Source organism: Anomalospiza imberbis, chromosome 5 (genome assembly GCF_031753505.1).
Source record: "Anomalospiza imberbis isolate Cuckoo-Finch-1a 21T00152 chromosome 5, ASM3175350v1, whole genome shotgun sequence".
Lineage (NCBI taxonomy): Eukaryota > Metazoa > Chordata > Aves > Passeriformes > Viduidae > Anomalospiza > Anomalospiza imberbis.
This window is the reverse complement of record NC_089685.1, coordinates 3,988,192-4,008,051: the sequence shown is the minus strand read 5'-3', so window position 1 is coordinate 4,008,051 and position 19,860 is coordinate 3,988,192. Positions and strand designations below refer to the sequence as shown.

General features: G+C 44.3%; 1 protein-coding gene across 3 annotated transcripts in view; it reads left to right on the top strand.

Moving 5' to 3' along the window:
• The window catches only part of SFMBT2 (Scm like with four mbt domains 2), a 106,506-nt gene that overhangs the window by 17,734 nt on the left and 68,912 nt on the right, over positions 1-19,860 (top strand). For all 3 annotated transcript variants that reach the window (XM_068189430.1, XM_068189429.1, XM_068189431.1), the window contains exons 3-4: positions 293-387; positions 3,089-3,329. In XM_068189430.1, coding sequence (XP_068045531.1) covers positions 293-387; positions 3,089-3,329 — 336 coding nt within the window. The remainder of the gene's footprint in view (positions 1-292; positions 388-3,088; positions 3,330-19,860) is intronic.

Sequence of the window (19,860 nt, the reverse complement as noted above, 5' to 3'; positions counted from 1 at the left end):
AGTGTATGACAGTTTTGTGCCCCCACTGCCATGGAAGCAGAGTCATTTCTGGTCTCAGTGTTGGCTGCTAAAACCCCAGAGTCTGCTGAATTTATAGTAAGAGCTGGTCAAAACACAGATCCTTAAAGCAAGCTTTCTGTTTTCCCTTCTGTTGATGTTTATACTGGTTGCTATTCTCACCCGGAACTCTTTGACACAACTTTTGCCTTCTTTGGCTGTGTTTTAGACTGCTTTTCTTTCTCTCATTTTTTAATTTTTTTTTTTTTTTTTTTGCTTTTTTGCTTTTGAACAGATGAGGGCTCCAGCATTGAGGATGCAGACTTCAACTGGGACGAGTTCCTGGAGGAAACAGGAGCCAGTGCTGCTCCCCACACCTCCTTCAAACACGTACGTGCTCCCTCTGAGCCTTGTGGATGTTGTACATGTTCCCTCTTCTGCTTTTCAGGGGCTCCCCGGAGAGCTGTAGTGGAGTTTTCCCATTTTGAGGAGAAATTGTCCCTCCACACATGTGACAGCCTGAGTGAGAATAGCCCCCCAGCTGCTGTTAGGTGACCTTGGTGTGTTTGCAGTCACAGATTGGAGTTCTTGGTCTGTGCCACTCCCTTATCCTCTGCCTTTGCATCAAATTTTCCATTTTTGAGGGGTTGTGTTGCTCTCCATTTGCTTCTAATGCACTCATTTTTTTCCCTTCACCTCTTTTCCCCTTTACATTCATTCTTGTCCATGCCAGCCTGCAGAGATGAATCTCACAAGAGTGTCGTGGTTCCCCAAAGCTCCTTTTAATGCCTGATTTACTGACTGGCAGAGTCACTCTGGACCAGAGTTCAGTGTGGCTCGTAGGAAACCATCTCTCCTGCCTGGAGGTGCTGTCTCAGAAGTGTGGGGAGCAGGGACTTGGGCAGGTGGTGCTTTTCCTGGGTGAACATGGAGTGTGCAGACAGCTGTGGTAGTGACAGGTCTGCGCTCTGCTCTGTGTTGGCACCAGCAGCATTTCAAGGCACCTCTGGAGATCACCTGGTCAAACCACCTTTGTCTCCAGGTAATTTTGTGGCTTGTTTTGTAGGGCTAAAGGAGCTGCAGGGGTGAGAAGCCTCTCCTTTATGTAGTACAAAAACCAGTACAGTCCTCCATTCCCTATTTTGCTTTCATTTTAACAACAGTTAACCCAGAGTATTGCAGGATGAAGGACCATAATTCTCTATACTGGAGATTTGCAGGGCAAAGCTTATTGTGGAGTTTATTCTTGATCCAGCAGCTGCTTGGAGAGAGCATCTTGTCCCAGATTTCTGCTCCAGGCTCAAAGAAGAAAGTTTTGTGCTTCATGAAGCCCTTTAGGATGTCTTCAGTTGTGTGGAGATGCCCTGCTGATCCTGCTGACTGCAGTGTCTCACGGCACCTCAATCCTGGAAATGTCAGTATGGAACAACTGCTGGGAGCAGCCCCTGGTGACTGCTTCACAATCTGAAACTTGATCCGCAAAAATCTGGCCAAAAACCTGAAAGCTGTTGGAGAAGATTGTATTATCTGTCTGTCTGATTCTCCTCTTGATGTGATTTCCAGTCACAAGTCTCTTGGCTTCCAGAGTATCTTTTTGGTGTTACGGTGAGCACAGGGAGAGAACCAACAAATGGATCAATCTCTGCAGGCACCAGGCTCAGGTGCCTTGAGCTGCAGCTGCCAGTCTGTACTGGGAGGAGGCCAGGAGATCCAGCTTGTACTGGGACATGGGCCATTCTGTAGCCTGGATTATTTATGAGGACTCTGAGCATCGCTGAGATCCTGTCTCAGCACTGAGTAAAGCAGTGCATGTCACAGACCACCCTCAGTGTTAGACCATGTCCAGAGGTCCCTCTCAATTGTTCTGTGACTCTGGGCATTGATTCTGCTGGAAGTGCCCACACAAGGAAAGGCACATGGGGTGAGAATGATAAATAGTTTCGCTGGGCAGCCCTTGGGGTCAGAAGCTGGAGGTGGATGAGTGAGGGATTACTGCTGATGGACCAGAGGTGTGTTTCCTTAGCAGCTTGGCATCCCCATATCTGTGAAATCCTGACCATGTTATATTTGTCTTTGTAAATAAGAGAGTCATTTAAAACTGCCATTTCTATTGGAAAGCAATCAGAGACAAGCTTACCTGGAGTTATAATCCCTATGGATTCAGTAGCTGATAAGGTTCTAAGAAACCTGTGACAACCTGTCCTTAAATATCTCCTGAGGAGTGATAGGTTGCATTTTGGATGGTTTTGTGAAGACAAGGCTGGCACCTGACCAGTGTACTGGCATCCACCCCTTCTTTATCAGCAGCAGCTCAAGGCATCCCACTGGTCCTTGGAACACAGGCTGTGCTACAGCAGAGCCTGGTGTTCATCAGCAGTGTCCCAAAAGAGATGCACTAGCATCTCCTAAGGCAAGTTACAGGTGACCTCTCACTGCTGAGATAAGTGGAAGTGACATCTCCATCAGATGGCAGGACAGTGACCCAGATAATTTACTTCTTTCAGTGACTGGTCATACCTCCTTTTCCATGGTGCTGGGAGGGGGAATTGGTTGAGGCTTGAGCTGCTGAGGATGAGTGCAGTGGAAATTCTCTCCTTGGTCTGCCTGGTACAGCATTCAGCCCTTGATGCTTGTCAAGCCTCTAGAGGTGCTTCAGTGTTGTTGTGTGACTAAATATTGTAGTTGGGCTTAACTCCTAGAGGTGCTTTGTACCTGCCTTTCTGTGTCCTGTGATTTGCCTGGTGGAGCTGTGCAGTGGGAAGTGAAGCTTCATTTGAGTTACGCTGACTGTATCCAAGGCATTAGTGACATTTAGGGATTGAAGATGAGTGCCAGTCCTCTCTTGGATGTAGTACACCTGAAGGTGCCACTTCTGCACTTTGGAGCCTGTGGGACTTGCATGATGGGATATGAGCCAGTGAAGTAGGAATGGAACTGCCCAGACAGATGGAGATGGAGGTGGTTGGATTAAGATGCACAGTCAGCTCATGTCCTATCCCAGGGCTGCTCTTTAAGGGCAGCATTTCCAGGAGAGGGGAGGGGATCTCCCTGCAGAAAAAGTAACACCATCATTCCTTTCTCATTTTGCAAGGTTGAAATCAGCCTTCAGAGCAGTTTCCAGCCAGGGATGAAACTAGAAGTGGCCAACAAGAGCAACCCAGACACGTACTGGGTGGCTACCATCATCACCACGTGTGGGCAGCTGCTGCTGCTGCGTTACTGTGGCTACGGGGACGACCGCAGGGCAGACTTCTGGTGTGATGTGATGACAGCAGACCTGCACCCCGTGGGCTGGTGCACGCAGAACAACAAGGTCCTGATGCCCCCAGACGGTGAGTTCTGCCTGCTTTGTTGGGGTCGTGCTCTGGTATTGGGCTGTGGGTTCACCTCCAGATCTCTGGTTGGTCTGGGATGGGTACTCCAGGTCCTCAGCTGGTGTTGGGTGGTGTGGGCAGGGTCGTGTCCCCACAGGATTCAGTTTGCCAGTCAGCCTCCAGCAAAGGTGTTTTTGCCCTAGTTGGTAACAACAGAAGGCACTTCCGTAGGGAGATGTCTTTTTACTGCTGAACCGTAATGCTGTGATTTTCACTTCAGGGAGAAAACTGTCCTGTTCTTGTAGAAAGGAGGGGTGAAATTCAGGAGTGAGAACAAACTAAAATAAGCAAGATCAGCTTTGGTATAACAAAAATACAAGCTGACTTTGCACTCCAAAGTGCTTTGCCCTGAAAGTTTGAAACCTTCCGTCACCAGACTCTTGCAGCTCTTAATTCCAATGGTAGAGCAGTGTGATTAAAGATAGCAGAATCTGATCATTAGTCATTAGGGCATGTCCTGATTGGCAGCTCTTAGGTGCACAAAAGCTGAATGGAAGTGTTGTAGGTTCCTGAGTGGCCCATGTGGAGCAGTTTGTTAATAATACAATTTGATCCCCAGTGTATAAGAATATAAAATATATATATATTGTGGCTATGTGCATCAACAGAGCAGCTGTGGTGTATCCTTGCTACTACATTGCTCCAAGCAGAGGCATATTGTCAGTGTTGCTCCTAAGTATTCCTGCCACATATCCCATTTATTCTGGATCAAGGGAAGAAGAGATGAGTATTCAGCCTCCAGCTTGTGCATATATTTAAGGAAAGTCTCATTTAAGGGTTCTGCTGCTGAAGTTACTCTTTCCCTTTCTGCTACGTGTGGCCATTGGAAGTAGTGCATGGAGTAAGTGTTCCCTGACTTCCTCCTGAAGCGAGCTGTAGACACAGTCTTTGAATCAAAGCTGACATTCCTGCCTTGCATATGCCTAACTGTGAGCTAAACTTGTCTTTTTGTTCTGATCTGTGTGTTTTGAATAAACACAAGACTGATTGCTTTAATTAAAAAAAAAAAAAAAAAAAAAAAAAAAAAAGTCCTGAAGATAAATACAGCTGAGAAATCTCTTGGCTTAGTACCAGTAAATCAAGCTGATGTGAGAGGGGGTGAGGTATTTTATTTTATTGGCCTCTTAAACTACATTTTATTATGTGGATTACAATCAACGTTACCAGAAAGGTGTACAGTGCTACAGACTAAACCTCAAATGTGAGGGTCAGGGGGGTAAGAGAATTTACTGAATGTCATAATAGAAAATAACAATTCCCTTGTAACCTGAGCCAACTGCTTTTCAGGGATCTGTTGGAATTTGCCCTTTGGGTCGTGGCCACTCTGTGTGAATTGCGTTGCTTGAGTGACTGCAAGTGTGCAATGTGTCCTACATCCCTTCTCTGGTGGGTGATGTAACTGTACGCCAGGGTGTTCAGTGTGGGCAACTTCCCTGTTAGTTCAGAGGGTTATTTTGTTTATTTTCCCACTCCCATTTTCAGTGAATAAACTTTGTTGAATATGTCACAGTATAATTTTCAAAAGGAATAAATTAAATACATGGATTGTTATTTCAAAAGAGATTTAAGCATTTGAGAGCTTGGCTCGTACTTTGGAATGAGGGATCTAAAATGCCCAAGAGGATCTGAGCCTTCAGGACTTAAAGAATCATAGGACTGATGCATTGGTAAACAAGAAACTGATGTTCTCTATGAGCTCTGGAGATTTTTTTCAACCTCTTTATTTTGTTGTCAGACTTTTGGGAGAAACAAAAACCAGCTTTAAATTGCACAGACCCAGTTCTGAAGGCATCAGTTCTGCACATTTTGATTACAGTGACTGTATCTGTTGGCTAGACCTTGCAAACAAACAGCATGGCTGGGGCTGGTTGTTTGTCATTAGGCTGTGATTCTAATCAGGAGCTGAAGGCTTTGGTTAAAAAGCAGAGTTGCCAAAATGGATTTGTTTAACAGCCAGAATGACAGCACTGGGACAATGCTTTATTTCTGCTCACGAGTCAGGCTGGACTGACGGGTGCTCATCTCGTAAATGTGACGCCAGACAAGAATGGTAGAGTGATGGGACAAAGAATTTCATTAGATGGGAGAGAGATGCAACAAAATGGGCTGGTTCAGTTCAGCAGGTCAATAGAACTTGATTTAAAGTCCAGCAGACACAGAGCTTTTAAGAGGCGGCTGCCAAATAATTGTAGTTTATGATCCAAATCCAAGGAAGTTGATTAATTTGCAGACGGCTGCTCTGTTATTTATGGGGTGACGTTAGTTGCATCATGGTGCCTGTGGCCTGTGAGTAAAATGTCAAGTCATGTTCTGTCCTCCTGTGACGTGATGGTGCAGTCACTGGATCAGGAATACCTGAGGTGGCAATAAAATGTCTTGGTTTATGGCAGGATGCTGTGAGTGCACGTGTGCCTGTGAGCTTCAGGCTCCAACCCCCTCCTTCACAGGAAATCAAAGGAGTAAAAATGTAGTTACTTCAAGCTTTGCCATTAATTATATTTTTCTCATTACAAATCGGTGTGTAATTTGAATTGCAAACTCAACTATCCTGGCAGAATAGATCTGTTTACCATTCAAAGCAAAATGAAAATTATTTAAATTAGTTAATATAGAACTCATTTGAATGAATTGGATGTTTATTCATGAACTAGCTGAGGCAAGTGTGAAGCTGTCCTTATGGTCTGTAGCTTTAGCACTGATCAGCTCTAATGTCACGTCCTGGGACAGAGATTTCTTCTTTATTGCCTATTAACTGTGGTGTAAGCAGTGGGTAACTACAGCCTGATGTAGCTGAGTGTGAAATTTTCATCCTTCCTGACAAGGCCTTTCAGCAATTGTAATTCATATGAGGAAGAGCAACCTGCTTCCAAGTTCACTGGCAATGGCAGTGCTGTGGTGGTGTGGGAGGCTTTGTTTCCTGCACTATAAGGGTGGGATGTGAGGTAGATTTTCCATCAGTTAGTTAAAATTTCCCCATTTTATCAGCTTGCATTGAAACACAGATAGTGTTTATCCTCTCCTATGTCTTACCCAAAAACTCTCTTCCTCCTCAAAGTGCAGTTGTTTGTCATCCTTCATCCCTTGGACTGAGCATCCTTCATCCCTTTTGCCCACTGAACATGAAAAATTTAAGCCTAACTAAACTTCCCTGACTAGTGAAAGGAAAAGAGGTGTCCTGTTCATTTCCATGTGCTGTTTTCCTCTGTTGGTGACAGTTGAGTTCATGGACACATCCAGCATCGGCCGCAGGAATGGCGTGGAGAGCCTGACAAGTGTAGTAGCTAAATTATGCATTGTGAAAGAGCAGGGACGTCCTGTGATTGACACTCGGGGGTTTCTGTACAGATTGCAGATTTCCAGCTGAGCTGACAGAGCCCAGGCTCTCCTGGCACTGTTGTAATGCATCCTGGAATGAGCTAAAGACACCGGATGACGGGATTGTTTTGTACACTTGGAATTGCAGCAGTGGCTCTGCTTTGATGTTATTGACAGGTGGAAATTCAAGCAGGGCATTTCTGTGTGCAGATTTGTGAGCTGGAGGCTGTGGAGATGGAAAGAAACACAGCATGGAGAGAACCAGGTCTATATTTTGATTTTGTGGTGGGCTAGTGCGGATGGGGAAACCTCTGAACACTGGCTGTACCTGGGCTTGGTGACCAAGAAGATCAATCACACTGTGATTCTGTGTAGGAAAGCAGCTTTTAGTCCCCTTTTGCATCAATACAAGGAGGATTAAAGTTCAGAAGTCTGATCCTGGCTTGAAGTAACCTTCTCTTCCATGGTGCTGAGCTTGATAGAGTTTAGTCATCAAACATACAATTAAGAGGGGTAGACTTTTGCCTGCCCAGGCTTTCTGTGAAGGCAAACACCATCATTTGGTCAGTATTTGAGACAGGTTTTCATGTGGCTCTCGGGTGAGATTAACTCCTATCCCAGATGTAGGCCAAAGGAGGGAAATTTCACCGTGGTTCCAAGTGCTGGCTCAGATTCTGGGCAGGATATGGCAGAAAAGGGAGATAAAACTTGTGCCACGGCATATTGGATTGCCTTCAAATGACAACTTACTGCTTTTTTTTTGTTTTGTTGGTTTTATATATTATCATGTGAATCTATCACAGGGCAAAATCCTGCTCTTTGAGGTCAGCAGTGTAAAGGAGGGGAGAAATGAATCTGGTTGGCCTTGGTGAAATTTACAGCAGGATGATTCTGAATGGCCAGAAGATGGTCTGCTGTGTTGCAGGTGTGGATTTGATGTCACTCCAAGGCACACAGAAGACTATTCTGGGGTCACAGCTCAGGGTGGTGGTGATGTGGCCCATACCCTTGGCTTTCAGCATCATTATTGGAGCTCCCTTGCTGAATGCAAAGCTTGTCCATGGGCTCTTAAAAGAGGGACACAGAGATCAGAGATAATGTTTTTGACAATGGATGAGGGTGTTCAGAGATTCCCTTTCAGAAAATACAGTTATGGATATAGTTGTTTTGTTTGTTTGTTTGTTTGTTTTTATATTTTTTAAATGAAGTCATCTTCCCCCTGGTGATCTCATCCCAGAGGAAGTAAAAATTAAACTGTACTTGCAGGTAGAGGGATTAGATGGGCAGGGTAGACTCCTGGTATGGAGAGCAGCTCTGGCCCTGGTTTAGCTCTTTCACCTGAAATATTACTTCCTAAGAGCTTGACGCTGGAGAAAATAAGTAGGCATTCGTTGAGCTTATGCTGTTTTACATCAGCTAAGAACTGGGCCCTCGAGCCAAGTAAAATGAAACTCGGAAATCTTCTTTGGCAGGTTGCACTGTCAAAGCCTGTGGGTGTTTCTAAAGCCAGTATACAGGGTTGTTTCTTAAAATCTCTGCCCGATATTTATCCTATTATTCCATCAAAACTGAGTTTAGACTAACCTAATGTAAATAGATGGCAGGATTTCTTTATTTTAAGTGCTGCAAATGACTCTTAGTACAGTGTTTTATGTGTGCTTTTCAAGTTGACTTTAGCAGCCTATTAATTATGCAGGGATGACGTTAGCATAAATAACTAGTCAGCAAATAAATGTCAATTAAATATTCTATTAGCATAGTAGGCAGCTTTATGCATTGCCATAGAACATTTAGCAGATCATACTTAACGAGCACATAAAAAAACAGATTTTTTTTTTCCTTAGCTCTCCTGATAACGGCAAAGGAGAGGAGGTAAAAATGCTGGGTTTGGCTGAAATTTGCTGTAGCAGGAGTCAAGTCAGTTGATTCTGGTGTATCTTGGGAGTTTCCAGGAGCTGGAATTCATTGGAGCATGTCATGGCTTGGCTTTTCCTCCCAGCCCCTTGTAGCCCTTGCAAACTTGCTCCTGAGAAAAAGATTTTCATTACAGCACCCTCAGTAGTTTTTCCTTCCCTTCCTTGGCATGACTCAGATCCCTCAGCCTGGGATGTGAAAATTCAAGAGTCTGCTCGTGGCTTGAGTGGCATCAGCTGGATAGTGTCTAACTGATAGTGTCTTGATAGGGAAAATGCTCTTTTCACTGTGGTGTGAAACTGCAAATCTTTTTCATGTGCTACTGGCTTGAGTTACTTGCAAAAGGCTTAGTATTGCCAAATGAGGCCCTTTTTGGGGTAAACTGAGCATAACAGCCCCACACGTGTCTTTTGGGAATGTAATTAATTGTTGAGCTACTGTGTAAATGTGGCACAGCCTGGCCAGTGGGTCTGGCTTTGCAAGAAGTTTGAGTTGTAGACGATCAGATGCAGAGGGTTTTGGTCATCTCCAGGTCTGCTGGCCTTGAGGTCAGCATTTTCTGTTTTGATTTTCCTATTAATATAATTTTTCAGGTCCAGAGGCATAACTGCAGAGAGCCTTGCAGGGATGAGATGCTGGCAGGTTTATTAGGTGGAGTGGGGAGTAGATGATTTATCCTGGTATTTCAGTTGTGAAACTCGGACAAAAAAACAAAAAAAACACCTCCGGAGTGGGAAATGCGAGGCGTGCACTGCTGTGGCTCTGTGAGTGATGGAGAAAATCGAGGGGAAAAACAATGTTTGGTTCAACACAGGTCTTGTTGTTTGAAGTGTTTTGGGAGTGCAGTAGAAGTGGTTTTAGCAATGTGGACAAGACTCCCAGCCTTGGCTCTGCAGGGAACCTGTGGCTCAGGTACGTGGCCTTGGCGCGCTCTCAGCTCTCTGCTAAGGGGAAAGTTTGCCCTGAGGCCAAGTCTCATCAGCTGGGGTCACTCTTCTTGCTTCTCTTGAGTATCTGGTGGAACTGGCTTAGACAAGTTCCCTTTTCCCCTTCATGAAATCATAAATTCAAAGCCTCTACTTTGTACTCACCAGTGTTTTCCTTCAGGAAAAAGTCAGCGTTTTTCCTCTCAAAAACATCAGGGTGGCTGCCTTTGGGTTTAAACACCCAAAAAACTGTCTTGAGTTGCAGCAGACTCAGCACCCCAAAGGTGGGTGCTCGTTCCTCCTTGCCCCTTTGCCTGGGTTAGGCTTTATCTCAGGAGGTTCTGGCCTCTCTTTTTGCATTCATCTTGAGATTCTTCTCCTCCATGCCCCATGAGATGCTCTTGTGCCTGGGGAACCCAGCCCTTGCTGAGGATCAGGCATTTGAAGAACTGAAACCGTGCAAGATTGTTTAGTTTTCCAATGGAAAAAAGACAGCCCAGAGCTCACACATGAAGTAAGCTCTGTTTATTAAAAGCAAGAAAAGAAACACACCTTTATCAAAACCTAATTTTCCAGTAAGAAGCCGTTTCAGCAGAAACATGCCCAGCCAGCCTAGTTTCCAGGGACAACAACATCTGCTTATACTGTATTTGTATTTATTTATGCTTGCAAACAAATGGAGGAAGGGAAAAAGGAAGCAGGCCTGACCAGACAGCCTGTGGTCCAGCGAGGCAGGGATGTGTGCAGTGTTCATGGGCACCAGAACTGCTCAGGAACCTGCAGTGCACCTCAAGTGCCTGTTCAGCACCTGGATTTGGGTGCTTTTTTTTATCATACAACCCAAGAATGGTTTGGGTTGGAAGGTATCTTCTTGGTATCATTCCAGCCCCTGCCATGGGCTTCTACAGAGCAGAGTGTTACTAAGGTTAATTTGGAAAAATCAGATTTTTTCCTACACCTAGATTAGATACCAGTGCAAGTGCTTAGAGGGTTGACAGTTTCACTGATGCAGTTGTCCCCTAATGCAAACCCTGGATTTTTGCAGATTTCTGGGTGGAAATACTTTTAATCTGAAGCTGTAGCCTGTCCTTGTTCCTGTACTGGACTGAGCAGTGTAGTCAGCAAACCTTGTAAAAAATATTACTCAGTTTTACAGCTAACACTGAGGATAATGCAGCACTGTTTACTCTAGTGTGTTATTAACCCAGCTCGGAGCACGGGTTTAATCTGGAGCTTGGCTGGCAGCCAAGGAAGGGTTCAAGAAGTGGTTTTCCAATGGATGAGGTTTGAAAGCCAGTGACTGAGACATGGCCTTACTGAAATGAATCCACTCTCTGCCTGCTTTTCCCTCGCTTGGGTGGACTCTCTGTTGTGACTTTTATCTCCACGTGCTGCTGCCTTCCTCCATACAGGAGAGGTGCTGCCATTCCCACGGCAGCTGGAGGGTTTGCAGCATTGTATGGGTCCCTTTTGGGTGGTGCGGGGAAGGCTGAGCAATGAATCCTGTGATGATTGAAGAAGCAGCACCTTGTGTACAAGTAACAGTAGAGCTGAGGATCAGGGATATTGCAATGAAAACTGAAAGCCTAATCCTTTTATAAACAGTCTGGAGGGGGGGAGAAGGAAAAGCAGTGATTTTTGGGGACTTTGACAAGTTATAAATATATCCTGAGTGAAACCAATAGTGTGGAGCTTTATGAAAGATTTAATGAATGAATATTTCATGCCCACATGGTGCTTCTTCTGTAAAGTGTGCTGTTGGTAAGAAGCAATAAACAAAGAACCTCCTTCAGGGTTTGTTTGGGCTTTTAAATTAAACTAATTTAATCAACTTTTTCAGTCAAGCTTGATATTAGTTCATTTCTGTACACAGCACTGTACTCAGTTCTGTTTGTTTTCTCCTGATACCTGTTCTGCTCTTTGGAAGATGCTTGAATACCAGAGAATGATTCATTTCATCCTGCCCTTATGGTGCATCTGGGTTTTCAAGGCAGAGAACTCCTGACTTTTTCCTTTCCCTAAAACCTGAGGAGCCATCCATCCTGTACCATCACAGCTGGAGGTGTTTCAGGACTCCAGCTGAGGTCATTATCCAGCAGGAAAATAGCTTGAGCATGCTGGTCATTTCTGATTGTAAGCAAGTAGGATTTTTTGGGGGGTTTTGGAAGCCTTCAGCGCCCACTTTGCTGCTGCTTGAAGGACCAGAACTAGCCCAAAGTGCTCTGGAGTCTGGCCCCATATGGCCAGCAAGGCTTGGACACTTCTGCACTGGATATCAGAGATTTATGCAGGGAGATGGAAATTCTCTTCAAGCTCAGGCTCTTGGCTAGGCTGGGGCTTGGGTGTGTTGGTGAAGTTTCTTTATGGTTGGCAGTCATGACAAATGGCCAGGAGGAAATCAGGGTATGTGTTAGCTCTGTGTTCCGTGTCTTTTACAATAATTTCTAAAAAATCCTTGGGGATGTGATTTCTCCTTGGGAACAGCAAGACTGAAGCCAGTTGATGTTTTCACAGCTGGACCAGCAAGTGAAAAGCAAATGAGGCAAGGAGGGAGATAAAAGCAAGGGTGATTGGAGGGGTAGAGCTAACTTTGGGAAGGCATCAGCATGAGTTGGGGATCCTCTCAACCTCACACCTTGCACGGAATGATGAGGCTGATGTTGTGTGGAGTGAGGCATTTCCTAGCTGCTTTTGCCATGAGAAGGTGCAAAAGTGTTTTTTTTTTTCTTTTTTCTTCCTTTTTTTTTTCTGTGCAACCAGTTGATTTTGTAGTGGGCAGCTTTGGGAAGTGAAATTTATCCCTCTTGGGTGGATGGAGTATGGCCCCGTGAGGTTTCTGCCACATATGAGCAGGGCTTTGTATTAGAAGAGAGGTTGTGTTAGAAACTGAGGGAGTTTTGCTTCTCCAAACCCACACAGATCTGAGTTCTGTTTTTTTGGTAGTGTTCTTAGGCAATGTGTGAGATTCTGTCTCTGTAGATCAAGGCTCAAGCCCATTGCACAGCAAAAGCATTAAACTTCAGCAAATACTGATACAACAAAACTCACTTCAAGCAATGCTGAGCTGCAGCAGCTGATTTAACCAGCCCAAAATGTTGGCAGAACCAATTTTTGCAGCAGCTCCTGACCCCCTGCAAGGAAAACTCATTTCAGTGGGACTCAGGCTCTGTTCAGGATGCTTGGAGCACTTGAGGTGAGCAGCTGAGACCCCATGGCTGTGCCTTCTGTTGCTCATGATTCTGATCACAGTCTGCAGCCTCCACCGTGACCAAACCATTGGTTTTGAGCCTGGTGTTTAGTGCAGGTTGTGCTGGAGGAGCAGTGATAGGGCAGGAAAGGAGTAATTGCAGCTTGAGGCAGAGACTGTGAATGAGAGGCTGCATTTCTGAGGAAATACTGCAGGAAAAGGCTGTGAGCAGACACCAGACATTTCTGCAAGTAGAGATTTCCTGAGATTTCGTCCTTCTTTACCAGCGAGTGGAACAGGGTGGGTTTTTGGATGGTACCTTTGAGACCATTTCAGAAAAAAAATTCCCTTTGACAATTCTTGCAAAAAACTTCTTCCATCCACTGAATGAAAAAGCAGAATCCTGCTCCCAATATGTTCAAGTGCCAAGATGGAAATTATTTCATAATCAGCCTCTGTGAGGCTCCTTAAAAAGAAAAAAAAAAGTTTAAGAACTGCTGGCCCTGTTGCTTTGAGTTTAAGCAGTGTTTGACATCATCCAGCTCCTTGGTTCAGACCATGTGAATATGAAATAAAATGCAGAAAATTGAGAATCTGTTCAGTATTGAACAGAAGAATTGCAGCCCCATTTGTAGGCTTGGTGTGTTGTCGCTGAGGAGACTACAGTGTCATTATTCAAGCAAACACCACTGACTTGTGCACCTTGCTCATGACTCTGGACATCCCCACACCTTGCATATCCAGCAGTGAATATCCACAGTTGTTCTTCCACACTCACACCACGTCCTGGGACATCCTGCTCTCAAGCTGTGGAGCTGGAAAAGCCCAGAAACCACAGAGAAATGGGAGGATTGACCCTGAAAGCATAACAGTGGGTACAGACCACTCATTTTTGTAATTGTCAATTTAATTAATGTCTGGCTAAATGCATTTTAATAAGATACTCTTAAAAAATTATTAGTTTGAGAGATTTTTAAATAGTCATTCTTGATAATTGAATTTAATTTCCCTTCCCCAGTCTCCTGTAATTTTCCCCAGAGGAGTTCTGGAATGGAAATGCCACCTCAACTGTAAGACTAGACTTAGGTACTTAATGATATAATAGGTAAAGCATGGTCAAACTTAATTAATCTCTATTGGAGACATATATGGAGATGTAAAAAAAACCCCTTATGTCTTTGATATTCTAAGTTAGACACAGATTTGGGGTGTTTAGATCAGAGAAGGAGGTGATATTTTTGGTGCCTTGGATAGGAACTGGGAAGGGTGAGTAGCACAAGGGATTTGATCCAGAGCATGCCAAAATTGAAGTACACTTTTCTGCAGTGTACCTTTTTTGATCAGTTTGAATATTAAATTATGCCTTTTAGTCCTGAGCTGAGGGAGGATTTTCTGAGCTCTTTTAGGCCAAGGACAAACCAACATGTCCAGTGCCATGTCTTCAGCAGAGCTTTCCTTCAGGTGCACCTTGGATTTGTGAGGAACAGGCGTGGAGTGAATTTGGGAAGCTGCTAGTGGCAGATGCAAGCACCAGCATGATCCCGAGCCAGCTGTGACTTGCACTTGATTTTTCCTTCATTATGCATGATAATGTGGGCTCCCAGTCACCGTGGAAAGGGCTGGATTCCTGAAGCAGACCATATGCTCCTGGAGCCCGTGGAGGTGGCTGATAACGCAGTACTGAGGTTTAAGGGATGCTCCTATAAAGCATTTTCCTGATGACAACTAAAAATCAGTTCTTCTAACCCAGATACCAAATTCTGGGCCAGTTCTGACCCTTCTGCATGACAATGGAGAACTTTTGCTCTGAATTCCCAAATAATCTGTTTCTGTGTCTCTGCGTGAGTGCTCTCGCTTCCATTTGATTTTGGTCACAGAAGGAATAAAACCCAGACCCACAAATGAGCTTAAGGACATGCTGAAACCCATCCTGATTGATGGTTTATTTTGTGTTGTGAGGCAGAGCATCCACCTCCTGTGTTTGTAGCTGAAAAAAGCTTCTTTTCCCCCATGCTGTCACTTGGGAATGAAGAAACGAGGGGAAAGTCAGCGTTTTTAAGTGTAAAAATGTAGCTACTTCCTAAAGTGCTGGAGTTGATGTAGAAGATTAATTATATCCAGGGGAAACCTTTCCAGATTCAGGAAATCATCCTGCTATATGTTGTACCAGTTTTACTGAAGAGGCTCTGCCATGATGAGTACAGAACCTAGGGAGGGGCAAATCCTGCAGTTCTCCTGTGCCAAACAGCTCTGGGGAGGTCAGTGAGGAGTCCCTGCCCACGTAAAGCATCTACACCCTGAATGTTTTGACTGCTGAAATTGCCTCTTCCATAAATTCCTGCTTTGCTTTGAGCAGTTCTGCTGTTGACCTTGACCTTTTCAGCAGGTGCATCTGTTTGGAAGGCCTCTTCATGTAGAGCATCTAAATTTATTTAGAAAAAAGCCAGAAAAACTTAAGAGGAAGCACTGTATGATGAAGATGAGATTAAGGGCTCACAAACCAGCTGAATGAACCATGGCTCTGCACTAATATTTGATTTAGCAATGAAGGCATTTAGGTTCATGGGAGCACCATCATCTCCAGTCAGAATATCCCAGGTTGATGGAGAAGCTGAAGTTTTATAATTCAAAGGAATTTTAGAGCACTGTAGAAAAGCTGCTCCTGTTTCAGGTCCTGTAGCACATTATTATTCTCACTTCACACGTTGTCTTGCATAATGTTCCACGTTGATCTCTGATTCAGATTTAAACTCTTCAAAGTTTCAGGGGATGTTTTTGATCCTGGGATTTATAGTTCAAGCCCCTTTTCTGTTTCCAAGTGAAGAAAACACATGTTTAGCAAGCACAAAATGAGCCTTGATGGAGCATTTCTTTGATGATGTTGTGATGATGGTTATGAATTTACATTTTGTGCATAGGATGTTGAGCACCTCATGGGGCCTGGCTGTGCTTTGACTCTGCCATTAATTTCGGGAAGGATGCATGATGAATGTTCATCAAGCCCTGCAGGTTCTGATTTGTGGTGCTCACATCACACAGCCAAAAGGCTCCGGAGTGATTAAACGGGATTCAGTCATTAGGAGCTGGCAGTACAAATGTGATTAATTACAGAACGCACTGTAAATTGTGAGATGAGTTTGATGGGTTTTTTTGAAAACATATGTTTCTGCTTCGTGGGGTGTCAGAAGTTGGAGCCGTGGTGAATGAGGCTTGTTTGCTATTTCCATGATAATTTGGGAGTGTGCTGGGTCATGGGAATGGTTAGATTTCCATTGTTGTCCCAAGCTCTGGGGGTAAGCAGTGAGATTTGGGGAGAGTCACAGGCAAATCCTTAAATCAGATCTTACAAGTCCATCTTGGAGCCCACAGCCAGGCTCTTGTACTGCCCAAGGTGTATCCTTTGAAGGCCTTTTAACAAATACCTACTTTATTCCTTTCAGCTCTGTCCAGCCTCTGTTTCAGGTCAGCCTCTTTAAACATAAGTTCCTCACTAACTCAAGCACAGTGACACCAGCCTCTCCCTGAGTCCTGACAGAGTTTTTCAACAAAGAATCCCTTTTGCCTCTGCATCTTTGTGCTGGGGGTGTCAGGCTGAAACTAGTAGTATCTTGCTTTGCACTTTGAAATCACTGCTGGTGGGAAAAAAAAAAATTAGAAAAAATTTGGAACATACAGCCCAGGGAAGTTGTGGTTGCTTCATCTCTGGAAGTGTTCAGGACCAGGCTGGATGGGGCTTTGAGCTACCTTGTCTAGTGGAAGGTGCTCCTTCCCACGGTACAGGGTTGGAACAAGAACAAGAGGATCTTTTAGATCTCTTGCAGTCCAAACCATTCTATGATTCTAAAAAAAACTCCCCTAATTTTAAGCATTAACCAAAACTTCAGTCCTTTTTTTTTTTTTTTCAATTGGTGTTTCTTCTGTTCTGTATTAAACAGTATAATGCATCCAATAAGCTGCAAGCATAATTCTCACTCATTCTCCTCTTTCTGTAGAATACAGAAAATAAAAAAAAAAAAAAAAAAGAAAAACCCAAAATCCCAACCCCATATCAGAATGGATTTCTTGGACATCACATCCCTCTCTTTGTCTCCTATGTTTTGATGCTTTTATTTGTAGTGGATATTTGCTGTAGACTGTTGGCACTACCAGGGAAAAACAACATAATTGTGCAGTGAACTGGTTTATGCTTTATGTAAGAACATTGTGCTGCTGTAAATTTGTTGGGTTCTGCAGAGCTGTTTCCAAAGAATATCCTTCAGAAAGTGACCGTGGGGTTTGGGAGTGAGAAGAGGCCCTTAGTATGGGGGATAACTGGATGGAGTTGGGAGGTGTGAGGTCAGAGCCCTGGGCAGGATATTTATCCTGCAGTGACATCCCCAGATGGAACGGCCCATAAATTTTGGGTGGTGTTATGGCACAAAATCTATTTGGGGCTGGTCTGTGAGATCCCAAAGACACAGGGCATGGAGTCCTCTTGTGTCTATTGCCAAGGCAAGCCAAGGGGAGGGTGTTTGGTGTTCAGGAAACCTCCAGGTTTTCTTTCTTTCACTGTGTGGCATCAGTGACACCTGGGGCAGGGTAATTTTCTGTGAAAGACCCCAGTTCGTACCCGCTGTTGGCATGGGCCAGTGTGTGTGCCCAGTGCTGCCCAGAAATACTGATTCAGCTCTGAACCAAGCTGGTGGCTGGCTTGCAGTAGTTCTGGCTGTGGTTAGGAATTCTGACTTGGATGGGGATTTATCTAGGAATTTAGCATTTTGTTTTGTAGACACTTTTTTCTCCTCTTTCTGCATTTCTGATGTGGAATTAGTACACAAGGAGCTGTGGACTGCTGCGGGAAGACCTTGCCAGGGTGGATGGCTGGGAAAGCAGCACAAACATCCTCCCCCATGGCTTTAAAAACTTTTAAATTGGGATTTTACAATTTCTGTTACATTTGTCTGTCTGTTTCAGTCTACCTGTCACAGTAAATGTCTGCCTGCAAAGATGATTAAATACTTTTTTGGTTTTCACCCAGAGGGGCTACAATTTGGAAGGAAATAACCATGCAAATGCCTGCTAAGTGCAAGGAATCTGGTGTATGTACTTGTTTCTCACACAGGTGAATTCATAACCGTCTCATGCAGTCACTCTGAGCTCTGTGATCTGGTTTTGCTTCTGAGCACGCTGGTTAAGATGCTGATTTTCCTCAGATAACAGCGCTCTCACAATGTTATTGCTATTATTCTTTTATCTCTATGGGATAAAAACTGATGTAGAAATTACAGTCACAATACCGGGTTCCCCCCTCTTTTCCCTGAAAGCTCCCAAACTGCTGATTTCACAAGGCCTTCATTAAGACTCCTGGGTCTGGAGATTGGGAGCTGGAGCTCTCAGTGCTCGTGATCCATCTCTTCTGAGCCCTGGGCACGGTGCTTAATGCACACGGAAGGAAAAAATAATCAGGGAATGTGCATGGAGGCTTGGGGTTAAGTGCCAGGAGCTGCAGAGTTTGGATGCTCATTTTCACAGTGAGCCATCACCCTAATGGTCATTGATACTAATGATGGGAGAACCCCTATGGTTATGTGGTGTGTGCAGAGCTTTCGAAATCCAGGCATTGCCTGGCTCTCAGAAATGCCTTTCAGGAATGTGTACGCATCCAAGATCATTTAAGTCAGCCAGTCCTGATTTATTTCTAAGACTGATGTTGGCAACAGTGAAATTTAGCTACCTTGCTCCTAGAATTGTGTGGGGCAGAGAGCAGTGTCAGTGCTGTTTTTTAAAGAGCGTGCAGTTTCTGTTCAGGTAAGAAATTTTGGAAGAACACAAACCACTAACTCTGGGTGAAACACTCAGAATCTGTAGTTAGGTTTTTTCCTAATTCATCACAGAGGTAAGTGAGACTAAAATCAACCCATTTTTGCCACGTTGAATTCTGTAACAAAATCAGAATAATCAGCCTGCATTCATGCCTGCAGGTAACTGACCCACTGTCCTAGGGTGACTTTATGCTGCTTGTATCCCCAGTTGTCTGTTCTGCTTATGCTGGATATTGAGTCCTGTGCTTTTAAAACCAGATCTGGGAGCCAAGGAGGGGAGAAGGAGAAGCAGTGGAATGTCTGAGATGGCTGTATTAAAAAATACAGAGATAAGAACTTCTGTTTTCCTTCTCACAGACTCTGTTGTCTGCAGCATGGACAGCAGGAGAGAGCTCTCCTTTGCTCTTAGTTAGTTTTTAGCTAGCTGAGGCAGAGAAGTTCCCCAGAGAGTGTGGCTTTTCTTCTTCTTGGAACTGATCTGCCTGCTCTGGACTGAAAACCCAGAAAAACATAATGAGCTGGCACCTGTGACCCACTGGGGGCCAGGACTTGGCATTTTCCAGCACAGGAGAAACTCATAAGAGACTGAGTGAGCTGAGCTACACCCCACGACAATGGCTCTCTTAATTTGCCATCTCTTCAGAACAATGAGAGGTTCCCTTGATTAATATTATTAATTTTTTATGCTTGTGAGTACTTTGCTTGTTACATAAACAGGGTTTTTTTCCACTTTTCTTGAAGGAGGTTTACCTCCAGAACTGGTTGGGGAAGGGGCTGCTTGAATTTGCTTTCTAGAAAAGATCACTTCAGAAGTTTCCTCCCAGGACACCCACTTAAAAATGGTTGTGTCCAGCAAATATTTTTGCATTCCTTTCCCAATTTTTGGGGGCATTAATGAGGGTGGATTTTGGTACCTAGTCTAGGTGACAACGTTGCAGAATTGTGTTTCGGGTGAAATCAGTGTAAAAACACCTTAGAAATAAATAAAAAAATCATAGAATCATTTGGGTTGGAAAAGATCACTGAGCCCAACCATTAACCTGGCTATAAATAAGTACGTGGTAAATGCTTTAAACAGTTGAATGCTTCCTCATTAAATTCCGACCTGTTGAGGCTGGATGGCCACGGGTGACTTTTTGTTATGCTGAAGGACCAGGAGAATGAATTGCTTGCATCCCTGCAAAGTGAAGGCTGGGAAGAGATGAATTCCCCTTTCCTCTTGCCGTGTCCCACCTGCATCTCTGTGCCCTCATTCTCCATTTCCCAGATCCTGAGGGAGAGCAGTGCTGTGTCTGGGTGATTCCAGGCTGGCTGGTGCTGATCACTCTTGGTTGAAGCCTTGAAAC